Here is a 26,898-nt window from a genome sequence, read left to right as displayed (position 1 = left end):
CTGTTCTCTCTGCAATTCTCTGAGTTGTCTTTTATTATCTTGAACATTTTAAACATAGCTCTACATCTAGTGAACTCTCACTCTGTAGCCCCTGTGAGTCTGTTTCTACTGTTGGTTATTTCTGTACGCCCATTCAAGTTGTCCTGTCTCATATGCACAAGTGAGAAATATATGAAGACATCCATTTTTAGAAATAAAATCAAGCAGCACCAATTTTATTTTATAATGTTTATTATAGTAAAAGGTCCTTTTGTAAAACATTAGTGATTTTGGTCCATATCTTATTTTCCATTTGGCTTTGAAACATTTTTACATTATTTACAAAATAAATTGCAAATCTTTTTAATTGTATATAATTTTTTTCCCTGACTCTTGGAACATTACAGTTTCAAGTAACTAAAAAAATAAAAACATGGCAGATCAAATGTACTCAGAAGTACATATTGAACATATTTAATTACCACAGTAATGTAAAAGTCCTGATTGTTACTTCTTAAGATTAATGTTCATGAACATGAAGTCATTCAAGAATCTCTGGGATTTCCCTGTTATCCACAATGAGAGTGTGAATAATTCCTTCTCTCCGCTTCCCACTACTGACAGCCTTTATGTAACAGTCGTGGTTCCCAACACTGAAGTGAGTTTCAGTCCCATCATCGACAAACTCACCCTAGGCCAACAGAGAAGGAGAAATTAGTGTTCAGAAACACTTACCTTTGTCTAGAGCACTAACACCATCTAAAAGGGTGGTAAAATGAAGTACATGGTAAATGTTAAGCTTTGCAATATTAGAAACTAGTACTTAGGTGCTTTAACATTCTGCTACGAATTGAAAGTTTCTTGTCTCTACAATCTAAGAATCTTAAGTTTGGGAGGAAAGTAAAGCCATGCACCTCATGGCTCTGTGTATAGAACATGTACTGTGACGACATACAGAGTATTTTCAAAAGTAAAAAAGGTAAACATGATAGAAAACACTTATTAGTTACTTATTCTATACCAAGAACAATGTACATGCATTATTTTATTGCATCCTCACAAGAACCCTGACAGAAATACTATTATTCTCATTTTATAGATGAGGAAAGTGAGGCACAGAGTAAACAACTTGCTAAAGACCATAGTCAGCAAGGGATGGAGTGTTCTTTTTTTTTTTATTAATATATTTTATTGATTTTTTACAGAGAGGAAGGGAGAGGGTGAGGGATACAGAGTTAGAAACATCCATGAGAGAGAAACATCGATCCAGCTGCCTCCTGCACAACCCCCCATTGGGGATGTGCCCGCAACCCAGGTACATGCCCTTGACCGGAATCGAAGCTGGGACCCTTCAGTCCGCAGGCCGATGCTCTATCCGCTGAGCCAAACCAGTCAGGGCGGATGGAGTGTTCTTAACCACTCTGAAGATCTGACTCCTCAGGGTGTAAAGTGGCTTTATCATAAAATACAGAGATAACAAACACTACTAGAACTAGACTTGCTCTGTCCTATACAGTAGCCACTAGCCATATGTAGCAAAATCGAGCATTTGAAATGTGTTGAGTCTGGAATGAGATAGGCTGTTTAAGTGTAAAATAAACACTGGATTTGGAATACTTAGTATGAAACGAAGAATGTGAAATAACTCACTAAAAACTCTATTGATTGCATGTTAAATAATACTATTTGGATAGACTGATTTAAATCAAATATGTTATAAAATAAATTTCACCTTAAAACATTATGGCTAATAGAAAAGTTACACTCAAAGCTCGTGGCTGTGGCTCATACTGAATAGTACTGATCTGGAATAAAAAATAGGGGTCAAATAGTACAGAGAAGGAAGGAAGAAGAGGAGGATTAGAGGATAAGGATGAATTACCCCAGAAAGCAAAGAAACCCCAGTCAGACGTAAAACTTGGCTGTGAGCTTCCTGGCAGCCAAAGCAGACAGAGCAAGGTCCCGCAGCTAAAATCTAATCAAAGCACAGGTGCGTCAGGGACAAGCGCTTTCCTAGCTCTGAGAAGAATGTGATCAAGAGCTCTTCGGAGAGGTGTACTGAACACCTCCAAAGTGAGCAGGTCTGGACCTGGAGTGCAATGTGTTTCCACTCTTTTTTATATTGAGCCTTGAAAAATGTCTTTTAAGTCATGCTTCTGTAAAGATCAATTCAGAGGGCCGGGCAATGGTTTAGTAACATAATTCCTCTAAGTAGCTTCTTAGCAATGTGTCAGATTCATAGCCTTGGTCATGATGCTTGGAGTTAAAAAGGAAGAGGAGAAAATAAGCTGTAACTTGCAGGTGTGCATAGTACTGGGGAGGCTGCCCGAACACAGAGCTGCCGGAAGTGTCCTGCAAACTAGGCTGTAGTTACAATAAGGAGGCGACTGGGTCATAAAGAGCTATTGTCCACACACTTGTGGTTTCCTATCAATTACTGAGAAACAGAGACATCGTAGGGTGGACACTATTTGGAACTAGTTTACAACCATATTAATACCATAAAACAATGTTCTCTTTACATATGCACTGGAGAATTCTGTGAATGTGGTTCAAACTGCTCATTCTCCACCGAGAGAACTGCAGGGTAGGAAAGTAAGAACAGGAAGGAGCACCGGCCATGGTGCTGGGCACGCAGCAGGTGCCCAATCCATGTGAATGGTGACAGAAGCTGTTCCAAAAGGGGTCACAGGATACCGAAGAGCTCGCCAAGCCTCTCTGCATAAAAGAAGTCCATGAGTAGATTGAACTTGGAGAGTGGCTTAAGCTCTGAGGATCAATTTTGAGTGAGTCCTGGTTAAATTTCCCTTCAAGAATTAATGCCAGGATTAAGTCTTGATTTATGGCTTGGGCAATTCCTCAGAGCAGACATCTCTAAGACCCAGTAGGTTCTAGGTCAGTGATGGCGAACCTATGACACACGTGTCAGAGGTGACACGCGAACTAATTTTTTTGGTTGATTTTTCTTTGTTAAATGGCATTTAAATATATAACATAAATATCAAAAATATAAGTCTTTGTTTTACTATGGTTGCAAAGATCAAAAAATTTCTATATGTGACATGGCACCAGAGTTAAGTTAGGGTTTTTCAAAATGCTGACACGCCGAGCTCAAAAGGTTCGCCATCACTGTTCTAGTTAGTCTGAATAAGTTTATCCCAGACCAAGCACCTCTTCTCATCTTTCTGTACCTACACCAGACAGGGGAGATGATGGCAGCATCTACTATTGTGCCGCAAGCTAAAAATGTGACTAGAGAAGAGAGCATCTCGTTCTCGAGCCCTGGTGCACCTGAAGCCAGCATGAAAAGCAGGTACTCCTGCTGGCCAGGTGACCCAATAACACGTGGGAATTTCCACCTGGCAATTTCAGTTCCTAGTCCCAAGCTCCCTGCTTCCCAATATAGTCTCCTCTGCTTTCACCCCCTCCCCATGCTATGTATACCACACTATTCTTTCTTTCTTTTTTTTCAATTGAATCTATGGGGGAGATATTGGTTAATAAAATTATATAGTTTTCAGGGACATGATTCTATATACACCACTATTATTTAATTCCAGCTTGGAATTCACTCCTATATTCATCTCACTCACAGTGCAAGTAGCAAAAGCCAAACACACTGAGGTTTAGGTAGGGATTTCATCCTGTGTGGCCACAATGAGTGTGTAGCCTCTGGCACTGCTAGTCTATAAATTCCACTTGTCTTCTGGGGGTTGTGACAATGCCCTTTCCTGTCTGCCTTTGTATCACCATCTGACATTATGTGCATCGTTTCTTTTTCAAAAACTTTGCTTTTAGGAAAGTACCATCTGTTTTGAGTGTATGATATAAAGCCTCCTATTCAAAGTGACCTGTGGATCAGCAGCATGGGCCCCACCTGGGGGAATGTTAAAAATGTGCATGTATGTTTGAGAAGCAGCAGAAAGCACCACTTTAACGTGAATAAATACAGAATATGCAACTTTTGGGGGAGGAATTTTCTAATGGGGAACTCTTTTTAGGATAGAGCCTGGTCCAGGAAATGAAAGGTAGAGTGAGGTCGGGCAAGCTTACAACGTAAATTGTTTCCGAATTCTTGCTGCCCCAAGCACTTTCCGGGAAAGGTTTTCAAATTTTGGAGTCTGAAATAATTTCTCCCTTTTTTGTTTTCAACTAAGAGGACCTTCAGGTTAATTACAAAACCTTCAAAATTAGGAAATGTAGCAACATTTCAACAGTAACTTACACACATGGTGTGAAGAATAATCAAAAGGTCAACTTACCGCTGTCTCCATTTTTTTACCATTGCACCATACATCCATAGTGTCTTTTTCTGTAAAAGTAACAAATTAAAAATTATAATATATGATTTAAAGATAAAGTTAACTCTTTATAATTTTTAGGAAGGTTTGATACACTGGATTCCTAAAAGTCCATTAACTTCACAACTTTGAATTGGTTCTAAATTTGAAGAAATGGATTTTCTTCACAGACAAAATCAAAATGAAACAAAACAAACTTTTAAAAGAAAATCATGATCCCAAAGCAAATTGATGAAGACTTGTTAAACTCAAAAGTAAATAACCAATGAACTTATATGCCTATATGCATAACCCATAGACACAGACAATAAAGTGGTGAAGGCCTGGGGGGAGGGGAGGAGAGCACTGGGGTAAAAGGGAACACATGTAATACTTTCAACAATGAAGATTTAAAAGAAAAAAAAGCTCCCATAAAAGAGCTGGACAGTTAGAGAAAGTAATTAAACAGCCATTATAAAAAGCCAATCACTTACCCAACACAACTCTCAAGTCTTCACCATCCAAATGTAATACCCAAGTACTGGTGGTTTTTGATCTGTTCTCCATATACTTCTTAAGACTTTTCCCATTAATTTCCAGAGTATATTCATAAGCAAAACCACTGACAGCATCTATATTTATGGTTGCTTTTGTCTTTGCAGCTCCAACACAGAAGGTTTCTTTGCCCACTAATTTGAACATCCATTCTTTTCTTATCTCTTCCTAAGTAATAAAATAGAAAAGTTGAAAACACACAAATGGAAGAAAATGTAATGTTAGAAATAATATCATTAAAGTGAGCAAATGATAATGCTACATAGTTAGATGTAATATTAATTTGTGATGCAAAGGTTTTAGACCAGGGGTGGGCAAACTTTTTGACTCGAGGGCCACAATGGGTTCTTAAACTGGACCGGAGGGCCGGAACAAAAGCATGGATGGAGTGTTTGTGTGAACTAATATAAATTCAAAGTAAACATCATTACATAAAAGGGTACGGTCTTTTTTTTTGTTAGTTTTATTCATTTCAAACGGGCCGGATCCGGCCCACGGGCCGTAGTTTGCCCACGGCTGTTTTAGACTCTAAGGGCATTTTACATTTAAATATTAGATATTATAGTCTACTAGAGGCCCGGTGCATGAAATTCATGCACTGGGGTGGGGGTCCCTCAGCCTGGCCTGCGCCCTCTTGCAGTCCAGGACCCCTTGAGGGATATCCACCTGCTGGCAGTTAGACATCCCTCTCACAGTCTGGGGCTCTTATAGTCCGGGACCCCTCGCTCCTTACCACCCACCTGCAGTGGAGGCAGGAGAGGCTCCCACCACCACCACTGCACTCGCCAGCCGTGAGCCCAGCTTCTGTGGGAGCACACTAACCACCAGGGGGCATCTCCTGCATTAATTGTCTGCCCCCTAGTGGTCAGTGCGCATCATAGCCACCTTTCAGTCAATTTGCATATGAGGGTTTTATTATATAGGATGACAGTGATGGCGAACCTATGACACTCATGTCAGAGGTGACACGCGAACTAATTTTTTTGGTTGATTTTTCTTTGTTAAATGGCATTTAGATATATAAAATAAAAATCAAAAATATAAGTCTTTGTTTTACTATGGTTGCAAATATCACAAAAATTTCTATATGTGACACGGCACCAGAGTTAAGTTAGGGTTTTTCAAAATGCTGACACGCCAAGCTCAAAAGGTTCGCCATCACTGGTCTATGAATTCCTTAACTATGATTCAATAGCTTTGTACAGCAAAATGATACAGGCCAAAATATAAAGATAACCACTTTAGTAAGAGAAAAGCCTGAGTTCACATATGAAGAATCTACATTAACAAAATAAATCTCTCTGTATACCATATTTATAAAGTAACATGCTTTTTTCCTACCTTCCCATCTACATATACCACTCGTTTGCCGGATGTGGTCCCATGTTCAAATTCAATCCTATGGACTCCATCACTCAAAGCAACATCCCAAACGGCTACAAGATCTGTCATTTTTACCAGGCTATCCGGAGGGCTAAGGGAATAAAATACAGCAATTATAATAGGCCAGAAACAGTTATAGGACAGCCAACTAATCCTTCCAAGATGAAAATAACAGATTTTTTAAACCCATCAAATTACAAAATATTAAAGTGATATTGCCTAAGAAATCTCACTCACAGTACATGTAACTATCTTCTCCCTCTTATGCACTCTTCCTTTAAGATGAAAGTATTCTCATGGGTATACAGTCAGGTAATTCCAAACAAAGTCACCTTAACATTAATAGGATTAAGAATCTATGACAGTATTCTAAGCTAGGCTACAGAATAATGCTTGGAAAGGTCAGTAAGAAGTCTCTATTTCTCCCTCCCCTCATTGGAAAGCAGAGTACAGTATTTTGTTGTTGTTTTTTTTTTTTTTTCAGATCCAATCATTCCAAAAGAAGAATTCTACAAACCTTTCATACTTAAACCAGTGACTAAGAATTAATTTTAACAAAAACACTTTTTAATTTACTAAAGTAAGACTGAGAAAAAGAGACATCATGGAAGAAATGTCCTATAATAAAGGTTAAAATGTTACGGAAAATAGTAACTCTTGTCATTGCTATAGGAAATCTTATTTTTTTAAAAAGGAAAAAGAAAGTCTTATTTAAAAAATAAAGGATTTTATTTAGTCAGGAGTTTCTGGCATAATTTAAACACACTTTAATATAAAACATAATATAAATATTTTAATATAAAACATGTTTCCTATGTACATGACATATATAATATTATATTGATAGAGGTTTTTAGCTTTGAGAGAAGTTACATGACAGCCTTAATGATCATCGCTAACAGTGAAGTGTTTCTGTGCGCCAGTCACTGTTCTAAGAGCTTTACACGTGTTAACTCATAGAATCCTCATCATGGATGGGCACTATCATTATCCCTGTTTTAAAGGTGAGGAAACTGAGGCTCACAGAGGCTAAGGGCTTGTCTAAGGTCACAAGGACAGGAAGTGGGAAGGGATTTAAACTTCGGACTCTGGCTCAAGAAGCTGTTCTCTTACCTACGACCGACCCTTCATTCCCTCTCGTCTCCTCCGTGTGCTCTAAGTCAGAGCTACTGGATGGGTTTGATATCATCTTGAAGTGATTGCCAAGAACTGTGTGCTGAGAGGGATTTGAAGATCTTACATCCAGGTCCTATAAAGGACGCCACGCTAGTGGTGGCCACCCTCGTGCCGGGTGTTTACTACCCTCCTTCACCTCATAGAAAAGCAAAACCATGCATTCTGCAATTGTACACAGTGTGTCCTTTAACAAGTAGCCTGGATAAATAACTCTTCTGAGTGACTAAAACAATCTTGAAAGTTTCAGAAGCTAGTTTGATGGCAACGCAAGATATTTACCTTTCGTCATCTTCAAAGATAGGACTCTCATCTCCAGATGCCATGGTTGGCAAAACAGTCTTTAATCCAATTAGCAGCCAGGAAAGAAAACAGAATTGCAGGCAAGAAAGATTGAGAGCAACAAAGATGACATCTGTAAAAGGGCTTTTCTAACTTGGCAATCCATTTCTTAAAATGGAATGAAGTTTCTGATGAACTCCTTTTACATACAATAGAATTGCAATCTCTAATTTTCAGGGAAAGAAGTCAAGTCATTCAAATCGGTTCATCATATTTTTCTGTGGTATGGCTTTATAATTTCCTAAAACTAGAGAATAAACTCTAGTTTATGTCAAGGGTTATACCACATCAGAGCATCAAGAGACCTAGGGGTCCCCTGGGTCCCGTGCTTCTCAAATTGAGGCAGAAGGAGCCCCAAGGGTCTGAGGCAATGGATCAGAGAATACATAAAACTCTAGGATAAACAGAATGCATCTTTTGGAAGCATCAATGTTACAGGTGGTTACAAATCTAAAATGCAATCGTCATATTCAATTTTAGACGGCTACATTATGACAGAATATATCATTAAAACAAATTTTTTATATAACTTCAAAGAAACGGTGAGTTTGCAGGAAGCAGCCAAGAATATGCTAGCTGGCTTTAGAAGAGCAAACTTAATCTACCTGTCTACTCAAGCCCACTTAATTTACTAGTGCCAAAAATGAATCCACAAAAATTATGTGGTTTGCTCAGGCCACTAGCAGGGCCCAAGCCAAACCTAGAGCCCAGTGTTCCTGTGCGATTAACTAAACAATAACAGGGCTATAATGCTAATTAAATTTTACTGAGATCAGAAGCACAGATGTACTCACACACACAGGAAACCCTCCATATGTGAAGATTTGGGGTTAACGGTTATTTATAACCCTGCCAAACCTACTAAAAAATGGGTTCGCTAATTTTTGCTCCCAAGTTCTAGCCTAGCCTAGCCTTCTTCCTACTGATGCCAGAGGGTGCTCTCTTTCCTTGTTAAAAATGGAAACTCAAACAACCAAAAGCCACAAATTGTTTTTTTAAAAGATGTTAAGAGATTAGCATCCACAAAAGCAATATAACAGGCAAAGAAAAGCTAAGAATTTTAGAATGAAAACTAGGTATTTAAAACACTTTGTACCTAAAATAAATCCCTCTTTTTTTTATTAGCACCTTAAAATATTGTAGATTTTTCTAGTCTTAGGAAGCCCTAGGGTACCTCCTATGAAAGTGGAGGGTAGATGGAACTTATTATGCTAAGCGAAATAGGCCAGTCGGAGAAAGATAAATATCACATGATTTCACTCATATGTGGGATATAATGATCAACATAATTTGATGAACAAAAATAGATCCAGAGACAAATGGCAGGGGAGGTGTGTGTGTGTATGTGTGTGTGGGGGGGTGGGGGGTGGTTAGAGAGCAACCAAAGGACTTGTATGCATGCATATTAGCATAACCAATGGACACAGACACTGGGGCAGTGAAGGCTTGCCTGGGGTGGGAATGTGTTTTTTTTTGGGGGGGGGGGGTCAATTGGGGAAAAAGGAGACATATGTAAAACTTAAGACAATAAATAAAAAGAAAGTGGAGGGTATCCTACAACTATGAAAGCAAAGGGAATACATAGCAATAGAGTAAGCCAAACAGTGTAATATCAACTTGGAGAAAGCATCTTCTGCAAATCAGAGTGGACTTAGGGATATCGTTCAAATTTTTCTCTACAACTTGTAAAGACCCTAGAAAGTTCAGTGATTCAGCATTCAAACTTGAACGAACTGCCCAGTTTTCCATTATAAGGAACTTCAAGTAATATCAGACTAAGATAATGCATGGTACCATCTTAGTTATAATAACTTTTCATGTAGGTATAAAAGACAACACAACAGGAGGAGACCAAGATGGCGGCGTAGGTAAACACCGGAGACCACTGCCGCAAACAACCATTTCAAAAATACAACTAAAAGACAGAACGGACATCACCCAGAACCACAGGAAGGCTGGCTGAAGAGAGACTCTACAACTAGAAGGAAAGAGAACAGCAAATCGAGGCTCAGAGGCGGCGCAGTGTGGAAAATACAAAGGTACCGAGGTGCGCGCGCAAAGCGGGCTGGTGGCTGAGGGCGCGGTTGTCGTTTTCTGTCGGGAGTGAGTCTCAGACTCTGGGCTCCAGATCCGGGCGAGTCTCTAGGGACCCAGACTCAAACGGGAGAAGCGGGATTATCCGGCATCAGTTGGAACCTGAGGGCAGCTTTCTCTCCGAGGTTTGCAGCGGCTGCCGGGGTTCTGAGAAGCAGAGCCTCTGGGAACGGGACTGAGCGTGGCCATAACTGCTCCCTCCGCCCGCCCTGTTGATCCTGCCCCGCCCAAACCCTGCGCACAGCCATTTGCCGATCGCCTCAGGCAAAGGCTGGATTAGCGCCTCCCCAGAAGGCAGACGTTTTCCATACAGCTGATTCCTATAGCCAGTCGGCCTGGTGGTCAAACCCCTCTAGTGTTAACTACAACAATTAAGGCTTGGCTAGAACAAGACTGCGCACAGAGACCACAAGGGGGTGCACCAAGAAAGCATAAAAGATGCGGAGACAAAATAACATGACAGAAATGGAGGATATGGAGCTAAGAATCGCAATTTTGAGGGTTTGCCATAAATTTGTGCAGAGCCTCACGAAAACTAATGAGACCCTCGATGCTACGATAAAGAAATTAGAAAGTAAGCATACACGGACTGAAATAAAGAATATTATACCCAATAGCAGACCAGAGGAGCACAATAATCAAACCAAAGATTCGACAAAAAACACCCAATTGGAAAAGCAAAATGAAAAAAGAATCCGAAAGTGTGAAGATAGTGTAAGGAGCCTCTGGGACAGCTTTAAGCGGTCTAATATCAGAATTATTGGAGTGCCAGAAGATGAGAGACAGCAAGATATTGAAAACCTATTTCAAGAAATAATGGCAGAAAACTTCCCCCATCTGGAGAAAGAAATGGACTTACAGGTCCAAGAAGCGCAGAGAACCCCAAACAAAAGGAATCCAAAGAGGACCACACCAAGACACATCATCATTAAAATGCCAAGAGCAAAAGACAAAGAGAAAATCTTAAAAGCAGCAAGAGAAAGAGGCTCAATTACCTACAAGGGAATACCCATACGACTGTCAGCTGATTTCTCAACAGAAACTTTGCAGGCCAGAAGGGAATGGCAAGAAATATTCAAAGTGCTGAATACCAAGAACCTACAACCAAGATTACTTTATCCAGCAAAGCTATCATTCAGAATTGAAGGTCAGATAAAGAGCTTCACAGATAAGGAAAAGCTAAAGGAGTTCATCACCGCCAAACCAGTATTATATGAAATGCTGAAAGGTATCCTTTAAGAAGAGGAAGAAGAAGAAAAAGGTAAAGATACAAATTATGAACAACAAACATGCATCTATCAACAAATGAATCTAAGAATCAAGTGAATAAATAACCTGATGTACAGAATGAACTGGTGATTATAATAGAATCAGGGACATAGAAAGGGAATAGACTGACTATTCTTGGGGGGAAAAGGGGTGTGGGAGATGCGGGAAGTGACTGGACAAAAATCATGCACCTATGGATGAACACAGTGGGTGGGGAGTGAGGGTGGAGGGTGGGGTGGGAGCTGGAAGGAGGGGAGTTATGGGGGGAAAAAAGAGGAACAAATGTAATAATCTGAACAATAAAGATTTAATTAAAAAAAAAAAAAAAAAAAAAAAAAAAAAAAAAAAAGACAACACAACAAATAAAAAGGGGGTTAGAAATCAATATTAAAATTTTTTTCTTTAAATTATCAACATCCATTCATATAATTATTTATGGAGTATCTGTTTAAGGTGTAAAAATGTTTTGGAAATAGTGGTGATGGTTGAACAACATTGTGAGTGTACTTAATGTTATTAAATTCTTAACACTTAAAAATAGGTAAAGTTATGAATTTTATGTAGTATATATTTTACCACAACTTAAAAAAGCAATACTGTAATATACCAAAAAAAAAATTGAATTGTATATTTTGAATGGATGAATTATATGGTGTATGAATTATATATCAACAAAGTTGTTTTTTTAAAAAAAAGACCCAGGTGCCCTGCTGCTAGTGTTTCTTGAAATGTAAAGCACTTAAAATCAAGAGGTGATCACAGCTGCCCTTGTCACCTTACTCATCTGAATGAAAAGTCAGTCACACACAGAGCTCTAACTCACAAATTGGACTTAATAAACACGTCATATTCTGAGTGCATCCACCATGCTAATAGTTATCAGTCACTTGTGTGCCAGGCACTGAGCTGGGCACTAAGCTCAGAGTGAGGGACCCTGGAGAGATCGAAGGCGGATCCCAGCACCACCATGGAGTGTCTTATACAGGGAACAGGAAAGGACAGAATGGGCCCACGGAGAGAGGACCCCAGCCCTGCCAAGTGGCGGGAAGGGTTTGGTTTAATATTCGGGAGAAAGGAATCAATCCACTGTAATTTTTAAACTCTTATCTACACATTTAATTTTCAGGATCATGTGACCAAACAGGAAAATGATCACGACAAAGAAAAATTCCCTCTATTTTAGCACAAAACTTTTAAAATGTAAATGAAGTGAATGGAAAGACAAATTCCATGCATTTTCACTGATGAGGGCAATGTCACTCACTTGAAGCCTTTTTCAAGTCTTCAAGGAAAGATTTTTGAGTATCTAGTGACCAGCCATCAGCAGGATCTTAAAATCCCTTCCCTTCCAACCCAACACCCATGTTTCAGTGACTTAAACATTAAAACGTTTCCACGATTCATCTAAGCCCAGCTTGAATTTTGCATTAACCTAAGTTTAACCTTATTGGGGACTGTAGTGGTTTGTCCAAGCTAAATCTAAATCAAATTTTAAAATTACTAAGATACTCATATTCCCTTTTCAGCAAAAGCTCTAGGTGCGGACAGCCACAAGGCAAGTCACTCTTTAACAAATAGGTGTTGACAATTTGCTCCCTGTGCCTTGTGGGACCTACAACCAAGGCGACCAGGCAGTTCCTTGAACCAGGTATTCCCAAACACTAGTGACGGTAGAAAAGCCAGAATAACCCTTCCAAGGAGCATTCTGCCACGTGCATATACTGCAAGCCTGACGGAGGGGTCCCTGCAAACATAACAGCTTGCTTTTGCAACAGCTGAAAACGGAAAGCCACCTGTATGTCCACCATCAGGGAGGGAACCCATAGGGAAATCACGGTCCCGGCAGTCAACCATCCGGAGGTCGGGGCAGGTCAGACTCCGGCCCCCGGGACCGAGCCGAGCGGGCTCCACACACAGACACGAAGGAAACCATTCGAGCCGCGGGTGCCGCCCGCGATGGAGAGAGAGAAAGAAGCCGAGTTCCCCGGCTTTCCGATGCAGGTCTCGCAAAAGCACAGTCTGACCACGTCTACCGGGAAAAGGAGGGAACGGCTGCACGGTGACCCGGTTGCTTTGCGGGCTCATGTGCTTTCCTGTCCCACTTTCCAACAGCGACAAGTTCTAACTTCAGAGCTGGGACGAGGCCGGAGGCCGGAGCGGCCGATCGCAGGGCCTGGCCGGCCCCGGGGTCCCCGCCTCCGCCCGCGCGGCCGGGCGGCCGGGAGCCGCGGAACACACCCCGCGGGCCCGGTGCCTCCCGGTGCCTCCCGCCGCGTGGACGCGCCCGCAGCCCTCAGCGCCTGCGGCTCCCGGAGATGGCGGCCGCCGCGCGGCGGAGGAGGGGCCGGGGCTGCGCGCAGGGGCCTCCGGGGGCCGAGCCGGGCCGGGCCGGGCCCCCGACCTGGGCCGCGGGTCTCACCTGTGCGCCGTGGGCTGCGGGAGGCTCCGGGCCTCGCCAGGGATCGATCGGTGCGGACTCGGCCGCTTAGGCCGCGGGGCCTTCTCCCTCCGCCGAGAACCCGACGCAGCCCCCGCGGAAGCCGAGGCTCGGCGAGCGCGAGTCCCATGCGCGCCGGTTGTTTGTCGGCTTCAGGTCCCCGGGGCGCCGGGCGCAGGCCGCCACCGCCTGGCCGCGCCGCAGCCCCGCCCCCCCCCGCGCCCCGCCGCCCCCTGCGTCCCGCCCCTCCTCAACCCGACCCCGGGCGCAGCCCCGCCCCCCGCCCCTGCTTAATCCGACCCCGGGCGCAGCCCCGCCCCCCGCCCCCCCCCGCGCCCCCGCCCCTGTTCAACCCGACCCCGGGCGCAGCCCCGCCCCCCCCCGCGCCCCCGCCCCTGTTCAACCCGACCCCGGGCGCAGCCCCGCCCCCCCCGCGCCCCCGCCCCTGCTCAATCGGACCCCAGGCGCAGCCCCGCCCCCCGCCCCCCCCCCCCCGCGCCCCCGCCCCTGCTCTATCGGACCCCAGGCGCAGCCCGGCCGCCGTCCGGCTGCCAGCGGTGCTGGTGGGAACCCGCTGGCGGCAGGCGCTGGGCTGGGCGCCAGGCGGTAACCTGGGGGCAAAAGCGGACCCTGTGCCTGCGCTGAAGACCCCGGGCAGGTCAATCTGGTCGTGGCATCCGCTCCTCGGAACCTCTGGATGGGTTCTGGCTACTTGTTTAGTTCAGAGACCCAAACCCCTTATGAGAGGCCCGAGGCCCGGTACACGAGGACCTGACCTTGCTACCTCGCTTCCTGGACTCACACACCTGCCCCCAGGGCCTCCGCAACGCTCCTGGCTTCTTTCCTTAGGTTACGTCCACTTGGTTGTTGAGATTGAACCGCATAGATCATTTCTTAAGGAAAACTACTCTGGCCTCTAAGATTTGCAGCACCTGTAACTCTCCGTCTTAGCCCCTTTCAAGGTGTGCAGTTTTGTGTGTGATTTTTGTTGAATGTGTATCTTAGCAGAGTAAGGTCAGGGCTGCTTGGCTCTCACTCTTACATCTCCCGCATCTGCTCAGGGCAGGCTCCTACAGAGTTGGCTCTGATCAATGTTTGCTGAGTGAGTGAATGAACACCAGGCCCCGGTAATGGTTTAGGCAGCCTAAGGAGGGGACGATGTCACCTGCGGAGAGGGAGGCAGGTTGTTGAGTGGGCCTTCTGAAGGCAGCGATGAGTGGTCTTGGGACCAGCAACAAATAGGAGACACGGAAAGTGTTCTCAGGGGTTCTGAGGGCCCCGCAGATTTGGGGGCAGAGAGGCAGCCAGGCCCCTTATGGGATTTCTTCTTGCAGCCGATATCAATGTAAAGGATTGTCACACCCTGGGACAGGGTGGGTAGGTAGGATGGATTTGTCTCTACATGCTGGGCCATACGTGAAGGAAGGGGGAGTTGGGAGACAACAGGTAACAATCTATTGATTAGATTAGCCAGTTGGCAAGGTGATAAAAACGGGTTCTTGAGCAAATTATGTTACAGGGATTCTGCTTGGAGAGTGCTAAGTTCTTGTTTGCTACCATGTATTGAAAGTCCCCTGAAGACAAAGACTTTTCATATTTGCATTTTCTTCTGTACTCGTGTCTTGAACAGAGACTTTTCAATAAGTGACTGTTGAAAGGTAAAAGGGGGGAAAGGTAAAAGGCTCCAGTGTGACAACATTTCCAGAGCTGGGACAAGGCTAGATGAAGACATCTCCTTAATCCTTTCTTCCTCGTCCTTAGTACTTCTGAGAAACAATCCTGAGTAGTTGGGTTAGGACGAGGAAATCCTGGTTGGGGATATGTTAGTGAAGGATCAGATTTTCTTAAGAAACCTTAGGAATCTGGGTATTGTTTTATGAAACCAATACGTGTAATTGAATACTCGCTATATGTCTTGTATATCATTACCTATAGTTCTTACAACAGCCCAGTGATTACATTTACACCAAATTACAGCATGTGGAGCCAGGCCTGGGGAATTTGAAATGCTCATGTTAGTAGGGCCTTATTAGAAAAGGGTTCATTATGACTGAAGAAAAATCTGAGCCCTGTCTTCGAGGCCTGGAAAGCTTCTCTGTCCAGGGACACCAGAGTCAGCTCATACGGTACATCCAAGTCTGCGCCCAGAAAAGGCAAGGCAGTTTGCGATTCCGCAGATAACTTGTACCGTGCCACTATTTTCTCTTTGGGTCTAGTTTCTAGGATACCTGGAATTAATGAACATACCTGCATTTTCTACCTACTGATTCCCTCCGTCCAGGACAGGATTGTTACAGAGAAAAATAAAGTCTGAACAAAACACTGTGAAAGGTATTGAAATTGAGTACAAAACATATTCACTTATTCAGAGGGATCCTGCTTCCGATTTTATTCTCACTCTGAGTTGTTTCTTTGTTTCCCAGGAAGTACCTAGAGCAGTGATGGCGAACCTTTTGAGCTCGGCGTGTCGGCATTTTGAAAAACCCTAACTTAACTCTGGTGCCGTGTCACATGTAGAAATTTTTTGATCTTTGCAACCATAGTAAAACAAAGACTTATATTTTTGATATTTATTTTATATATTTAAATGCCATTTAACAAAGAAAAATCAACCAAAAAAATGAGTTCGCATGTCACCTCTGACACGCGTGTCATAGGTTCGCCTTCACTGAAGATGCTTCTCTTCTTAAATGGCCTCTTACCAATTTGCCCTTAGACATCAGTGATTTATTTTAAGAGAGCAGCTAAAAATGCTTTAATTCACAAGAGTCCATGGGCCTTCTTTTGAAAAGGGAATTGTTAATGGATTGACTGATTTTCTGAACTTGTTTTTTAAACAGCATGAATGGAGATCAAAACAAAAGGAAAGGGTTACATAATGTGATACCTACAGATTTAAGATTTCCATGTGCCCTTCCAGAATTGTTTCAGTCTGACAACTGGTTATGTTAAAGGAAGAGGCACCAGCACTTTAGAAATGAGCTCAGGGCCCAGGATTCTGACCTCAGAGGATTGTGTGTCAGAACCGATGCCAGTAACTATAGCCTCATGCTGCTGGCCAGGCTCTCCCTTGGCTCAAGGAGGCTGTGGCACCAAATACAGAAAGCGGAGAAGCAGCAAACCAAGGGGATTTTTGTAAAATTTCAAACCAGAAAATCTTGAGGAGAAAATAGGTTTGGTCTGAGTCATGTGGAGAGTGGGGTTTGTAGATACACCCTTAATTAGAGTGAAGAGCCAAAGGAAGGCAGTACAGACATATTTTCCAACTCGTTAAGAGTTTTAAAATTTGTATCTTGTTTATTTTTATTTTTTTTAATGATTTTTAAAATTGATTTTTAGAGGGAGAGGAAGGGAGAGAAACAGAGAGAAACAGAGATGTGAGAGTGGAACATCAATTGGCTGCCTTCTGCACACTCCCCATGGGGGATCGAACCGCAACCTGGGCATGTGCCTGACTGAGAATCAAACTAGCAACCTTTTGGTGCACGGGACAACGTCCAACCAACTGAGCCACACCGGCCAGGGCATATCTTATTTTGAGAAGTTTTTAAAATAGAGAACAGAGTATAATTCCTACATTCCTGCTATCCAGAGTTGACTGACCATCATTAAATATTGACTCAATAAAAATCTTAATAGAAGAAAATGTCGCAGATAAGACCCTATTTGACTTTCAATCCCAACACCATTATATTCTTCTCCTCCCCAAAGGCCAATGTTCTCATGAATGTGGTGTTACCTTCCAAGTCCACTTTCTATTTCTATTTATATATATAAAAGCCCAGCGAACAGAACGACAGAATGACCGAAATGACCAGTGGCTATGACATGCACTGTGGCAGCCAACCAGCCTGATCCGGAGCCTGAGTGGCCCCCAACACCCCGATTGGGGGCGGGGCCGCCTGGCCAACCGCCCATGGCCCCTCCAACAATGGGCCCCCCGGGGCAGGCCAGCCGGACACCACTCATGCACGAATTCGTGCACTGGGCCTCTAGTAGTTATATAGAAATTATATACATAAGTAAATGTTCTTGGGTATTGATATAGTCCTGCTTTTAAAAATTATTTAAATGGTACCATGAATGGCAGCTGTTTGTTATATGACAAGGATTGCGCTGAGTCCTGCTAACAGCCACGTGTGTGCATTTGGAACTAAATCTTTCAGCCCCTGTTGAACCTTGAGATGGGTAGTCCTGGCCAACAGGTTGACTTGCAAACTCATGAAAGATTCTGCCCAGACCATCCAGCTAAGCCACACCTGTATTTCTTACCCACACAAGTTTTGAGATAGTAAATTTTTGTTTTAAGCTGCTGTGATTAGAGCTAATTTATTGTTATACATGAATAGATAACTAACACAGAGACAGATGAAATAATTGCAAATGAAAATAAGTGCATACACCAACTTACAGCAGATGCCCATCATGAGAAGTGGTATGGTCATGTGATTAATAGGTGCTGGAGCCAGAATTTTCATTTCAGATCCTGGCTCTGCCACATACCTACTGTGAGACCTAAGCAAGTCTGGTTTGTTTGTTTTTTTCATTCTATTTTCTAATTTGATAATTTGTAACGTAAGATAATAACAGTATTTACACTACAGTGGTTGTGAAGAGTCAACAAGTTAGAATATGAAAATGTCCCAGGGCCTGGCACATTTTAAGGGCTCAATTAATGTAACTATGGTTATCCTGTATAGGTTCTTGAGCATTTGTTAATAATATATTTGCCTGAGCTATGCCTTGGTGGTCCATAAGAAGGGGATTTCTTTGGAGGACAATGAGATAGAGCTTCCTCCCCTCCTCTTGCTACACACAAAATCCAGGAGTGATGAGAAAGGGGGCTCTATTGTTAGGAAATAGAGAGCAATCAGGCGTCTTGTGCTTGAAGATTGTGAATACTGGCGATCTGTTCATCTAGCACCCACTGTCCTCTCACTGCTCACAGGACTTCAGTTTTACTTAAGTTGCCTCCACCTTCCAACCCGTGTGATTTAAGGAACACCCACCCCACTGCCAATTCCAATTATGGTAATCCCCTTTTGCATGGGGGCCAGGCACAGAGATCAAACTCACAGTGGTCTCAGCTGCCTGGAATAAGGCTGTGTATGTGCCCGAAAGTATTGAGCTATGAACCTAAGACCTTCCTGTGAAAGATACCATGGCTAATGTCTTCTGTGGGAGAAGCCTTGTTGGCCATTGTGGGACCTGCTTTGCCGCAGACCTGCATCATTTAACCAGTTGGAAAATACAGGTTGTTAACAGCGACATCATGTGGCTACATGATGCAATGACAGCAGTGGGCAGATGAGCCGCCTGGTCTTCTCTTCAGGTGCGTGGAAGTTGGATTTTCCCTTAGGAATTTTTGGATCACTCAACTACCTATGAATTTTAAAAAATGGGTATGGACCCTATTTGTATATCCTCAACTTATTAAACTGAGAACTAGAGGATTGAGCTGACTTCCTTTTGTGAAAAAAAAAAATAAAGCAGCAATCATATTTGTACACTGTTGGAGCTGTTTTGTGTTGTTGTTTTTTGTTTTTGTTTTTGTTTTTAGAGTTTTCACATATATAACAGGATGCAAGAAAATTAGGCTTGAAGACACCTAGACAAAAAACAACAACTTTCCATTTCATGCCTCATTTGAAAACTTGTCTATTGTTCCCTATCACGACAAGATAAAGTCCCAGCTTCTTAGCATACTTCCCGAGGCTTTCCTCCTCAGCCTCTCTAGTGATGCAACACATTCTTCAACTTTCTCAGGAAGCCCTCAGTAAGTCCCACAATATTTGTACATGTTTGGGGAGTTAGGTTTTTTAGGGAGGGCAGATATGAGCTGCACAGAAGGGACCCAGCCAGGCTTAATTACAAAAAACAACAACAAACCGTTAAGGTTTGCTAAGCACTTGTGAAATAGGCATTATAATAATGTGCTTTTGAGTTATTAATGTGCACATGAAGTTTTCTCTAACCTTTCTTCCCTGTATTGCTGGCGAATTCTTATTCATCATTCAGAATCATTCTTCTTAAGTATTTCTCCAGGTTGGCCATTCTCGAGTATAGGTGCACATTAGAATCACTTGGGGAGCTTTCCAAACCATGGACACCTGGGTCCCACCCTGGAGATTCTGATTTAATTGGTCTGAGGCCTGAGCAACAAGGGTTTCAAAGCTCCCTGGTTAATTCTAATGTGCAGCCAGGGTTGAGGACCACTGGTTTAGGAAGACTTCAGTGACTGATTTAGGTAAGCCTCCTTCTCTGTCCCTCCTGCGCCCGTCACAGCCCTTCTCTGATCAGATCACAATGTCTCCTAATTTCAAAGTGCATACCCATTCTCCCTAACTAGACTTTGAGTATCTCCAGACAGCCACCTCTGCACCTCTGGAGCCCGACGGAGGTCCTGACATTTTGTGGAGATCTGGAAAATGACGAATGGGAGGGTAAAATGTCACCAACAAACGCTTTTAGGGGCCTCCCAATGCCAGGCGCCGCAGTCCTCAGCCAGGTCTGGAACATAGAGAACAGCTGATGGGTCCTGCAGCAAGAACTCGCAGCGAGGGCGGGTGTAGGTGTCGGGCGGGCAGTCTGTGGCGGCCACGTGCCCCGGGCCTCCCTTTCACCGATAGCCTTGAATGTGTATTTCTTACCAGTAAGTCGCCCGGGCAAAGTAGAGCTCCCGGTAGGTCAGGGGTTCTCAACCTTGGCTGCACATTAGAATCACCTGGGAATCTTTAAAATCCTGATTTCTGGGCCTCATCCTCCGGAAATTCTGTTTCTTTGTTACTAATGTTGTGGCCCCACCCCATACCAAAGAAACAGAATTTCCGGAAGATGAGGCCCAGAAATCAGGATTTTAGAAAGATTCCCAGGTGATTCTAATGTGCAGCCAAGGTTGAGAACCACCGCGGTAGGAGGTAAAACACCTGCGAGCCAAGAGCCAATTGCAAGTGCGGAGGAAGCGCGCAGGCGCAGATGGCGACGCCGCGCCCAAGCTTACAACTGTTTTGATGTAAGCCCCGCCCCCAGCAGCGGAGCCAACCAGAGGGCGCGGGGCGGTTCCAGCCTCCCCGCGCGGCCCGAGAAATCGCTCGCGGGCGTCCGGAAGCGGAGCGGAAGGAGGCACCTCGACGCGCTCGGGCTCGATTGGTCGGCCTCCCACGGCGCCGTAACGGTCGCAGAGGCGGGGCCCCAGGCGGCGGAGCCGGCCCAGCTGGGCGCGCTGCTGGTGGGAGACGGGCGGCCGCGGAAGGTGAGTGCGGCGCTCGGGCTTCGCGGAGGCGGCGGCTGCAGCCCCTCTCGGCAGCACCCCCAGAATCGGCTTCCTCGGGGCCCTGCGGGTGGGCAGACTGACCCTTGTCGTGGGGACTGGTTCGCGCCGATTGAAAATCTCAGTCGTGTGTTGGGATTGGGTCCCTGACGAACCCGGCTCCCTCCCCCGCTTTGTGATCTTTGGCCGCTGGCGTACCGTCTCGGCGCCGCGATTTCTGCGTTTACCGAGCACAGCTGGTCACTCTTGCCCGGCGCGGTGGTCGAGGAGGCTAAGGGGGGGCGATACGTGTAAATCTTAGAGCAGCGACTTCCCACCCCTTTCCTCTCAGGGCACATCAACTAATAACGAAAATCCTGCGGCACACCAAAAAATATGTATTTTTTGTTGATATAATAAAACAAAAAAAAGGTATAATTTTGACTCATTCACCCCGGGTGCTGTTGTTGTGTTGGGCAGTGGAAGGGGACAGAGGTCGGTGCCCCGCGTAAACGGGCTGCACGTGTCAGCGGTGCCGCGGCACACCGGCTGACAACCGCGGCGTTGAGTGATGCCCGCGCCCGCTGGGCTCGGGGTGCATTGTAGGTCCTCGGGAGCCTGAGGAGGGTGCGTGGCTGATGGGCGCTCGGAGCGAAGCCGGGGGCTGTGGGTGCGAGTGGAGAGGAGGCAGGTGTCCTCTTCTCCGCGTTCTCCATGCCCTGTCCCGACTCGGGGCGCATCGGACTTTTTGGGGCGTCAGGTTGGATTCCGTGAAGGAAATCCGTGAGGTGGAAACCTCGGAGGCCGAGAGACCAACCGGAAAGGGTTTCTGCCGCCGCTTGTTTCCCGGCTGTAATAGTGTTAAACACCGCGCAGGCATCACCCAGCTGCTGCTGCTGTTTTACTTGCCGTATTGCCAAGTAGGCCCGGACCTCCCCAGCTGCACTTTGGGGGGCAGGGGGCCCCACTGGGGTTTGGCCTCAGCTTGGGCTTCAAAGGGGGAGGGGGGAAGTGTGTTGGGGCCCTTTATGTAACCTCTCCTGGGGCAGGATGATCGGACTGATGATATCCAGTCCTAACTCCATGTCCTTATTCGTGGTAGATTCCGTTCTTTTTAGGAACGTCATTAAACAGCGTGTTGGCGTGTTTTTTGGAATAGAGCTTTTGCATTCAGTAGACAGTAGAGACTTTGAAAACAGTGCGTGTTCCATTTATTGCAATAATGTGAAGGACATGCTTTTGAGAAAGCTAATCCCCGATTTTAACGCGACCCACCTGAGAAAGAACAGTGACTCGCCATGGTTTATTTCCAGCTTCTCCCCCACCCCTCACCCCCAAATGGTGGAAAATATTTACATTTTAATGTATGGTGCACGTTGCAGGCGCTTCAGGCCTGCCACGGGTAAGTCACCAAAGGGCTCTCGGGAAACCGGGACAGAGCCAGAACATACAGCTGTGTTTTGCACTTGGCTTTCTATGCCACAGACGAACCAACTCCTACCCTGCAACCCTGTGCCCAAAGCCTTCCTTGAGGTGAGGTATCAGAAAGGCCCAGGTCTCTTCCTGCAGCTCTTCCTGGCACAGCTGCAGTAGGGAAGGGCCGCTGCAAACTATTGACATTAATTTCACCGTGTGACCTCTAAAAAGGAGCATTTGGTTACAGGTGGAATTGATGCCTTTGCCTTTTATGTTCAGTGGTATTTATCTCTGAGCATTCTTCTTTTTAGTACCTTGCAGATGAGAACATCCTACCTGTGAAGCCAGGAGTCAGAATTGATGAAAGATAGATATGGACCCCAGCAGGGAGAGGAAAGCTAAGAAGGGGTGGTGAGCATCGGAGTCCATTAGCGGATGACTTCAGTTGTTCAGCCTCAGTTTAGTGGTTACCAGTACCGTGAATTCCTGCTCTGGGAGTAACATAAGACCATTCTTACTAGGAAGTCGGACATTTTAAGATTTTGGCCTGTTTATTTTTTTGAAACCTAGATGAAGATCCAGTTTCAAACGTGAGATTCACTGGGTGATCACTTCATTGAAATCAACTTGAATGACCAGATAAAAAGTGCAAGAGGAATGTGCTGTGACTGAGGTATGCCTAATGTGACAGATGACTCTCTGGGTGTTGGGAGACCATGGAAAGAATCTATTGGTGTGTTTTGTTTTGTTTTAATCCTCAACGGAGGATATTTTTCCATTGCTTTTAGGCCAGGAACCAACCAAAAACCCAGGTATGTGCCATTGATTGGGAATCGAACCCTGTGTAGGGGCTGATGCTCTAATCACTGAGCACACAGGCCAGGGCAAATCTATTGTTTATTGACTACCATACTGGGTATAATACATATATTTCCTTTTGACCTCCTGATAATCCTATTAGGTAGATATTTTAAATTCAGTTAAGGAAATTGAAGCCCAGAGAGGTTAAATATCTAAGTTAACACAGCTGATCACCCACTAATTCTAATCACCACTTCTGTCCTGCTATGTGCCAGGCACTGATCTGTTTCCTTTCTACAGGCAAACTTTTTTTTTATTGCACTTAATCTTTCTGCACTTCACAGATATTGTATTTTTTACAAATTGAAAATAAGACCCTTTATCAGCAAAAAGATTACAACTCTCTGAAGGCTCAGATGATGGTTAGTATTTTTTAGCAATAACGTATTTTAAATTAAGGTATGCACATTTTTTTAGACATAATGCTATTGCACACTTAATATAGTGTAAGCATAACTTTTATATATGCTGGGAAACCAAAAAATTTGTATGACTTGCTTTATTGTGGTGGTCTGGAGCCAAACCTGCAATATCTCTTGAGGTGTGCCTGTATATTAACTCCCCTAATCTTCACAACAACCCTATGAGCTAAACACTTACTATTCTCACTTCATGATAAAGAAATGAGGCACAGAGAGATTAGTACTTTTCCTGGCTGTGTGGCAGAATCCACAATTCAAACGCAGGCAGTTTGGCTATAAAATTATACCAGGCTTTCTTTTGGTATTTCCTTTACTTTTATTGTTACTTAATAAATTTTTTAAATAGTAAAATGAGTTTTATTATGAAATCAAGTAGAACACACATACCAGATGCATAGCTTAATAAATTATTGAAAGACAGTACCATGTAGGTCAGGGTGTAGAACAGTACTAGCCATGCCACAGCTGCTCTGTTGGCCCATCCCAAGCACAACTACTTCCATTAGTAGCCATTCTTACTTTTATAGTAATTGCTTCCTTGTGTTTTAAAAAACATTTTTTTCATAAATGCATATTCCTAGATATTATGTAGTTTTGCCCATTAAAAATTTTAAAAAAGGTTTAATTCGTAGTTTTTCTCTGTTCCTTTCTTTTTCTTACAATTTTGTTTTCTGATAAAGAACCTGAGTCAATTGACCTGTATATCTTACAGTCTGGATTTTGCTGATTGTATAATCAGGTCTAGTTCATATGTTCATCTGCCTTGGGTAGTTCCTGCACATTAGTAGTTGGGTTGCAGACTGGATCAGACTTAGTCATCCCCTTGGCAGTTGTCTAAATGGTGGTTGGCAAGACCATAGGAAGTGCATAATGTGTCCTTGTTTCTCTCTTCCTGATCTCAGCAGTTGGTGCTACTCGATGCCTATATATCTATTCACTGAAGGTTGCAAAATAGTGGTATTGTATTTCTATCATATCTTTTTCACTTATTGGTTGGAATACTAGTCCCTTATCTATTATTTAAATAGGCAGCAGTATAATTCCTTCAGGAAAGGCAGCATTTATTCTTGATTCCTACCATTTACTTACCAGTTTTCAAGATTATAAATTGGTTCTTTATTTCCTTTTTTTTCATTTTAGATATTATTGAATTTACATTTTAATGTAAATATTGATACTGTTAGACATTCACAAAGTTGAATTTTCCTATTTAAATGCATATATATTGAACATATTCACTTAACTTTAATAATTCTGGTCCTTCTCTAAAGTCGACAAATATTTTTTGTTTATTGTATTTCTTCTTAGGAAAGCATTTATACATAAACAAGAAATTATGTGCCTTTATACTTTTCCCAGTGAAAATTATGTATTGTCCTCTAATTGATTTTTAATATACAAATATGTCTTTGAGATAATTCATAACCAGTACATGAAGAGCATTATTGTTTATATTTACATCTACATAATATTTCATTTGTCTATCCTGGTACATTGTATGTTACCAGAATTTATTTACCAGTTCCTAATTGATGAATATCTAGTTGCTTTTATTTATTTTTTTTATAAATAACATTGTAGTAAATAATATTGTCATTTTGTTGATGGTTTCTTTTGCTGTGCTAAAGCTTTTTATTTTGATGTAGTCCCATTTTTTGTTTTGTTTTCTCAGTTTTCTTTGCTCTTGGAGATGTATTGGTAAACATATTACTGAGATGTCTGAGATTTTGCTGCCTATGGTTTCTAAGATTTTTATGGTTTCATGTCTTACATTTAAGTCTTTTATCCATTTTTACTTTATTCTTGTGTATGGTGTAAGTTGGTGGTCTAGTTTCATTTTTTGCATTGTCCAATTTTCCCAACCCCATTTACTCTAGAGACTGTCCTTACTCCATTGTCAAATATTATTAATTGAGCATAGTGTCAAATATTATTTTGAGCATAGTGGTCGATTTCTGGGTTTTCTGTTCTGTTCCATTGATCTATATGCCTGTTCTTTTGCCAGTACCAGGCTGTTTTGAGTACAGTGTCTTTGTAGTATAACTTGGTATCTCCAACTTTGTTCTTCTTTCTCAAGATTGCTGTGGCCATTCAGGGTCTTTTTTGGTTCCATATAAATTTTTGGAGTGTTTGTTCTAGATCTGTGAAATATGACATTTGTATTTTACTAATGTCAATCTGTAGATTGCTTTGAATCTGTAGATTGCTTTGGGTCGTATGGACATTTTAATGATGTTGATTCTACTCATTCATGAACACGGTATATTCTTCCACTTATCTGATTGTTATGGCTAAGACTTCCAGTACTGTTAAACAAGAGTGGTGAAAGTGGGCATTCTCTGTCTTGTTCCTGTTCTTAGGGGAAATGGTTTTAGTTTTTGCCCATTGAGTATGATGTTGGCTATAGTTTTGTCATTTTTGGCTTTTATTGTGTATGATCCTTCTATTCTCAATTTGAGAGTTTTTATCAAAAAAGGTATTGGATTTAGTTGAATGATTTTTTTCTGAAGCAGTTGCTATAATCATGTGGGCTGATGTTCTATCCACTGAGCCAAACCAGCCAGGGCCAGTTCTCATTTTTATGAAGCCAAATTTGTTTATGGATCACGCTTTTAATGATATAGTTAAGAAATTTTTGCCTATTCCAAGGTCACAAAGGTTTTCTATGCTTTTTTTCTAGGCACTTTGTATTTTTAGGTTTTTAGAGTTATGTCTATGATTCATTTTGAGTAAATTTTTGTTTATGGTGTGAGGTATGAATCAAAGTCTATTTTTTGGCACATAGATATCCAGTTGCACTATTTTTAAAAAGACTATCCTTTCTCTGCTGAATCACTTTCTCACCTTTATCTTATATTTGTGGGTTTGTTTCTGGGCTTTATTCTTTATTTCTTTTCAAAAATATTTTTATTGATTTCAGAGAGGGTAAGAGAGATGGAAACATCCATGGTGAGAGAGAATCACTAATTGGCTGCCTCCTGCATTTCCCACACTGGGAATTAAGCCCACAAGCCAGGTATGTGCCCTGACTGGGAATCAAGCCATGACCTCCTGGTTCATAGGTCGTGCTCAACCCATGAGCCACACCAGCTGGGCTCCTTGATCTTTATTCCTTTCTACAGCTCTTTCTTTCTATCAAGGAATCTTCTGCATGAAGCATCTTTAGAATTTTTTATAGAGCAGATTTGTCCTATTTGTTTTGTTTGAAAATATCCTTTGTCTTTATTATTAATGGATATTTTCACTGGGTTTAGAGTTTTAGATTGGCAATTATTTTTCCCCCAGCACATTTATGATATTAGTCTACTCTTAGTTTCCATTGTTACTGCTAAACAGTTAACTGATATTCTGTCACTCCTTTAATGATAGTCTTTTTTTCTCTAATTGCTTTTGAGATTTTTTTTTTTATACTTTAATATATGTCTAGGAGTGATTTTT

At 42.9% G+C, this 26,898-nt stretch overlaps 2 protein-coding genes across 5 annotated transcripts in view; one reads left to right on the top strand and one right to left on the bottom strand.

The window, feature by feature from the left end:
• Positions 1 to 223: 223 nt before the first annotated feature.
• Positions 224 to 13,513, bottom strand: FAIM (Fas apoptotic inhibitory molecule). Its single transcript, XM_070433497.1, has 6 exons — positions 13,495 to 13,513; positions 7,653 to 7,711; positions 6,156 to 6,288; positions 4,754 to 4,982; positions 4,242 to 4,291; positions 224 to 670 (listed from the first exon to the last, which is right to left on the bottom strand). The coding sequence occupies exons 2-6, from the start codon at positions 7,694 to 7,696 to the stop codon at positions 521 to 523; spliced, it is 606 nt and encodes a 201-aa protein (XP_070289598.1). The 5' UTR covers positions 7,697 to 7,711; positions 13,495 to 13,513; the 3' UTR covers positions 224 to 520.
• Positions 13,514 to 20,675: 7,162 nt separating this feature from the next.
• Positions 20,676 to 26,898, top strand: part of CEP70 (centrosomal protein 70) — a 46,653-nt gene continuing 40,430 nt past the window's right edge. For all 4 annotated transcript variants that reach the window (XM_070433495.1, XM_070433493.1, XM_070433492.1 and 1 more), the window contains exons 1-2: positions 20,676 to 20,764; positions 22,748 to 22,850. The gene's annotated coding sequence lies outside the window, so the exon portion shown is untranslated. The remainder of the gene's footprint in view (positions 20,765 to 22,747; positions 22,851 to 26,898) is intronic.

Source organism: Myotis yumanensis, unplaced genomic scaffold, assembly GCF_028538775.1.
Source record: "Myotis yumanensis isolate MYYU_CA2020_CCGP unplaced genomic scaffold, mMyoYum1.0.hap1 SCAF_14, whole genome shotgun sequence".
Taxonomy (NCBI): Eukaryota; Metazoa; Chordata; class Mammalia; order Chiroptera; family Vespertilionidae; genus Myotis; species Myotis yumanensis.
This window is presented reverse-complemented; position numbering and strand designations above follow the sequence as displayed.

Coding starts and splice junctions, on each gene's coding strand:
- FAIM (XM_070433497.1), bottom strand. CDS start 7,696: ATGGCATCTGGAGATGAGAGTCCTATCTTTGAAGATGACGAAAG. Junction 6,289..7,652: donor ATCTTTGAAGATGACGAAAG/GTAAATATCTTG, acceptor TTATTCCCTTAG/CCCTCCGGATAGCCTGGTAA. Junction 4,292..4,753: donor AGACTTGAGAGTTGTGTTGG/GTAAGTGATTGG, acceptor TTACTTTTACAG/AAAAAGACACTATGGATGTA.